This window comes from Plasmopara halstedii, assembly GCF_900000015.1.
Source record: "Plasmopara halstedii genome assembly, contig: Scaffold_3060, whole genome shotgun sequence".
Lineage (NCBI taxonomy): Eukaryota > Oomycota > Peronosporomycetes > Peronosporales > Peronosporaceae > Plasmopara > Plasmopara halstedii.
The window spans coordinates 3,130,985-3,136,810 of record NW_020189964.1 but is presented as its reverse complement, the minus strand read 5'-3'; the positions used below and the strand labels follow the sequence as shown (position 1 = coordinate 3,136,810).

Sequence of the window (5,826 nt, the reverse complement as noted above, 5' to 3'; positions counted from 1 at the left end):
CAATGGATAGCGCATCTGACTTCTAATCAGGGGGTTGTGGGTTCGAGTCCCATCAAGGTCGAAGTTTTGATAGCTGACTACAATGATATAAATTTTTAAATTACAATCAATACCAAGAAATATACATTTTGAACAATCATCACAATTCGAATGCAATGTATCAAAACTTCTGTCTCTATTACCCAACTCTATACTATTTTGTTCATCTTGTTGCCGACTTCAATGCACGGTACGCCGCTTCTTTTCCTTCTGCTCGGTACTTGGCTTTCTTTTCCGCTTTATGCACACCTTCAAATTCTTTCTCCTCGCGCTGTTTACGTTTCAAGTTCTCAGCATTGCGTTTGCTTTGACGTTCCTTTCGTGTAGCCTCTCGATCTCGACGCATTGTGTTCACTCGAAGCATAAACGTATATTTCTTTTTCTCTTCTGGTTCTAGAACAACCGTACGGCTCGCTAGGTAACCCTTCGTAGTGCCTTTTTTCTTGTCTTCCTTAGGTTTGCTAGCAAATGGCAGATTTGCTTGCAGCTTTTTCGGTATTTTCAATGCTGCAAATTGACGCTCTGTTCGTACGATCGGTTTGTAAAGTGAATCCGGATTCACAGGCACCGCTAGTTTCAACTCTTTGCGCAACTCATATGTTGTCTTCATAAGCCCTAATGTACTCTTTTGACTGCCCTTTATATTCGTAAGTAAAGACGTCACTGGATTGTACAATTGTTTTGGGTCCACAGGCACCCATGTGCGGCAAAAGACAAGATCGCTCTTTAAAATCTTGTCTTCAAAAGTGGCACGGAAATCACCTTTTTCACCCCGAAGAGCTTTTTTAATACGACCACGGACTCCACTCACGGTTCGAACACTTGCTCCTTCAAATTTGGCAACTTCGAGCTCAGTATTAAACATACCCTTGATGAATGCCGTGTTCTTGTGGATCTTGCTAGGTGTTCCGATCAGCTTGAGTTTCTTCACGACATTAAACTTGTGATCCAACTCGAGCACAACGCCAGTACCACTAACACGAAAACCTTCAGCATTGTTTGACAAAGTTTGAAAAGCCAAAACGCCAGTGTTCGGAGGACACATGGGGCCATAGATTGTAGCGTGACAATGCATATGTTCCGGGGTGTACTTTAAGAATCTATGCCGTTCATTCGTATCTTCAATTGAATACAACGGAAGACTCTGAAAGCGTCGCCATCCAATGGAGAAAACTAACGGATCATTTGTTTTCAGAATCTTCTTATGCCAGCGATGTTTTTTGAAACGCATTCGTACAAGACCCAACGTGTCTTCCAAATTTGGAAGACCGCCAACAACGATAGGATTTTTGGGGTCATAGTAGCGTACAAACTCTGCTGGTACACCTGAAAACTCGATACGAACATACAGTCCATTGCGAAACCCTTCCAATTGTAGACGCATATCTTCCCCTTCTTCTCCAAATTCTTCTGCATTCCGTCGAGCTTGTTCTTCGCGAAGCCTTTTTGCTTCGACCATAATTTCAGTCAGTTCTTCGTCGTCAATTTTCTTGTTGTTTTTGCCACCGTCTTCAATATCATCGTCTTCGACCATCCGCTTTACTAATTTTTGGGCACGAAAGCGCTCACGAATCTGCTCATCTGTTTCATTCTCGTCGTTCTCTTTATTCTCGCTTGCTTCATCACTAATTTCGCTCTGCTCGTCGACACCTTTATGGATCTCACCAGTCTCTAAATCTTGAAATGAACCGTCCATTTCGTCATCATTCGTTGGATCGGCATCCACATCATTACTAACATCATTACCGTTCTCTATCTTGTTCACGCGCTTCCAAGAACCAGTAACAAAACGATCGCGAATGCTTTGAAGCACATCGGGCATTGTCCAGTCACTCATTTCTTCAGAACCAAAGTGTAAACGCGAACAATCCATCGCGTTGATCATGTTATATGTTTCTGAAGCTGACGATGACTCTCCTTTTGCATTTGCTTTGCGCTTTAACGTGAAAAAGCTGTCACCATCTTCGCTGGAATGATCTTTTTCACCCTGTTTGGCTTGTTCTTCATTGTCCAAGTCACGCTCCGTCATGTGAAGCTTTTGACTTTCACCATACACAAGTTCCATCAGATTCACATCGGCCCGTTCACGCTCAAGAAAGTTCGCAGCAGCGCGAGAGACCATGTTATCTTTCCAACGCAATTGCGACTTCTCTTCAGTACTAACTTCTTCCTCTTTTTCGCTGTCCTCGTCTAGACTTTCCGAGTCCGAGTCGGTTCCTGTCTTCATGGTCTCTATGGTCTCTTCGCTTTCTGTAAACACTGCGCGGCGACGCATTCGGCCAGTGCTATCACGAACAATAGCCTCCACTGGTTTGCCAACGTTTAGCTCTCGATCCTCGTCTTCACCGTCGTCTTCACTAATTATGTCGTCCGCACTGTCCTCCTCTGCACTATCCTCCTCGTCGTCGCTGTCGACTTCATCCGCACGAATCGCAGCCGTATTTTTAAACAGCGACATGCTCGCATCCCTGAGCTTGTCATCTAGACCGACATCCATTTTCTGCATACTTTGTACCATATTAACACCTTCGCCACCCAGTCCAATACGTGTGCCACTCCGGCCCGAGTTCTCCCCAACTTTTACGTCCTGTTCGTCGGGTATTACATCTCCTGTGTCTGGATTTGTGTAGTTTAATTGACTCAGATTAATGTACATGGCATCCTTATCGTACATGATATTCCCAACGTCCGACATGGGTGCATACAACAGCGTCTCTTTCTGACTTAAATGTTTTTTCTTCACGCTTCCATCTGCTCTCTTACTTGACGGGACGCTGCAAGGATCCGGCATCGCTGTCAAACTGTCCATGAAGAAGTCACCCGCTCCAGCAATATGCACCTTCATACCTGGTTTCAAGTGTGTTCCACGTAAATAGCCATACAATGTTACTCGACGGTCTATCATAGCATTTTGCTGAATATCATCAGGTGCCGTCACATCTTCCATGCGATCAGCAAGCAAGTAAGGATGAGAATTTCTCCATGTCAGAGGTCGAAACTTCATGCGTGAGATATACAACGATAAGTTCTGAATCTCTCCTTTCGGATACTTGTTGGCAGAAACTCCAGAAAAGTAAAATAACTTGGCACCCTGATAAATTTCAGTCCAAAAGCGTGCTTTCAGTCGTTTCTTGGTCTTACGAAGACTCTTGTTTTTCGTGAAACTATCCAAGTGTGTGAGAATACCCATTACTTTCGGAAATCCAACCACCTGAAGGATGTTAAGAAACTCAAACGTCTCCATTTCAAAGCCAAAACTTGCATCAATGAGTAAAAGCACCAAATCTGCAATCTTGGCCAAATCAATCATTGCGTTTAAATCGTTTGGACATTCAAAAAACGTAATACGGCGGTCTTTGCCACTCACGACAGTTATTGGACCTTTGACGTCCACGAGGTTATGGCGTGTATAACGCTTAACCAGCGAACGAATGACAGTGCTCTTACCACTGCCTGGTGGACCCATGACGACCACTGAAATAGGTGGTGGAAGGTCCTCAGCACGATTTTGCTGTGGTACATATTCTTTACGGTGTGCGCGGTCTAAATTGCGCTGGACGGTCTTACGTGCGCGACCAGCTTTGGCAACTCCAAATGCTTTGGGATTCTTGCGCTGTTCGGCAAGCGACGGCTGCTCTCGTTTTTGCTTTTCAAAAGCCTTACGTTTATGTTTGTTTACCTTTGCACCCGACTTGGACTTGCGATGGCCTTTACTACTGCTCGCAAGCGCGTCCATTGTCCACAGGTCCACAGAATCAAGAGCTCTGGTTTTTTGGATGGTTGTGGACGATATTAGAAAGACCAGTGATCTACCGGTATTTGGAATAGAAGTTTGGGATAGTTTTTATTTGGAATATTCTCAGTGTGTCACAGGACGGTTTAATGCACCAGCAACATTCAGCCCCGTGGTAACGCAGTTGTAAGCCTCACGTGCATATGAACATATCATCTATGGCGATACAATCGTCCATAGTTGAAGAACCTAGATTGTAAACATCCGTATTGAACACACGCTAGCTGAGCTGGAGTTTATTAGACAAATGTAGCTTGACGCTAACAGAAGAGGGTAGAGATATTTTAGAAACGTCTCATGCGCGTACCAATGCTGGCCTTTTGACGGGTCATTTCAGGTTTTCTTTTGACATTTCATATGCCGTAGAATATCCACAAATGAAAACGGTGAAATTGAACGCGAAACACACAAGGTTTAGTCCGCGGATACTTTTGCCCAGTTCACGATATATAGCTTTTAGGTTCAGGATAGATCTGCTCTACTCAAAACCATTCAATTTTGATATGGATTATACGCCATCCCATGGTGATGTCGTCGTATCATGTGTCGTTGAAGAATTATAGGTCACTTTTTGCCGATGGTGATGTACAGGCCTAGTGGGCTTCATGTGGTGACAGCGGGGTATTTTGCGCCGCCTAAATTCTGTGCTGTCTTACTTTACAATGGTCACGTCGCATACCAACCAATGCTACGCAACCTGTGTTGTCCTATTTAAGCACCTTTCGGGAAGCAAGTAGGATTTTATCTGATACATCGCTCGGCACATATGCGTCAAATTACAAGTCTCCACCACTCGCTGATCCGTTTCGTCTATCCTTCGGCTGTGGATGGACCGCCGCAAACGAATTTTGCAGCTGGCTGCCGAAGCACTTTGGCTTAGAGAAGCTTGGTGAAGGTCGGTGACCTTCACCTATGCTTAGGGCCAGTTCGAGTATAGCGGATAGCAATCCACTTACTCCAACAGTAAGTATAACCTTAACCCAAGGCTAATTAACTCTTCCGTTTTAAACGTAAACTGGATTTCTCGTTTTATTTGTGGTGAATCGTGCGCAACGTCGACTTTTGCTCAAAAGCAGGACTAAGTACCTTTCATCAGTCTCTCCTTATTTCGTGTGGATTGTCTGATGCTCAAGAATTCTTGCAACTTTATATCTAATTCTATAGGTTTTCCTTTCTACATAGTTTACTGTTCCAGCCGCGAACTGACATCTTGTTTAAGTGTAGCAACACCATTGTGTGGCCACACTATCTATTGTAAACCACACCATTGTGTGATCACACCATCTTGTGTGACCCAGACCCTTCATACCAGGGCACCTAAAACGCCGTAACACTCTCCCCCATCAAGATTGTGAGCACCTACAGGTTATGTTCAACTGTCGCCACGAACGAGGCTCGCGTGTATTAGACACCACGAACCAGGACTTTCTTCACTATCCTCTGCTCAGTAAGCCTTCTGTCGAGGACACGGTAGACACGTAGCCTCGCTGGCTCCGAGAACGCCGACAGGGAGAGTCCTTCTTCGTCTCCTGCATGCGGTGCAGCTCCGGCCAGTACGTCCATGGCCTTACGGGTAGCGCAGCCCAAGCTCTCGGTAATCGAGTACCGCGCAGCGCATTGTCATCGACAGGGTCGGACGACCAAGGATACAGATCTTCTTCCGACCGCGCACCGCGCCCACCACGGGTGATGGATTATCTCGCCGAGGATTTCGAAGAAGTTGACTACTAGTCAAATACTCTTTTTTTAGGATAGGAAGACGAAGAGGGCGAGGTGCCCCAGCGACGCGACGTGAACCCTGTCCGAATCTTGCGAACGCCGTGTCCGTTTCCTGAAATCTTGACTTCCGGGGGAAGTGGTGTCATTATCAGTCACCTCAACGAGGCACAGAAGCAGCAGCTGGAGGCTGTCCGTAGGGTGGCTCTCATGCGCACGCATCAACTGTCGGTCCTTGATGCTCATTTGGAATACGGCTTCCGCTCGGCGGATCTCGC

The 5,826-nt window shown here is 45.6% G+C and overlaps 1 protein-coding gene across 1 annotated transcript; it reads right to left on the bottom strand.

The window, feature by feature from the left end:
- Positions 1 to 202: 202 nt before the first annotated feature.
- Positions 203 to 3,775, bottom strand: PHALS_07132 (arf-gap with ank repeat and ph domain-containing protein 9; the record flags this gene model as incomplete). Its single annotated transcript, XM_024720548.1, has 1 exon — positions 203 to 3,775. One exon carries the CDS (start codon positions 3,773 to 3,775, stop codon positions 203 to 205), a length of 3,573 nt encoding a protein of 1,190 aa, XP_024585736.1.
- Positions 3,776 to 5,826: the final 2,051 nt, after the last annotated feature.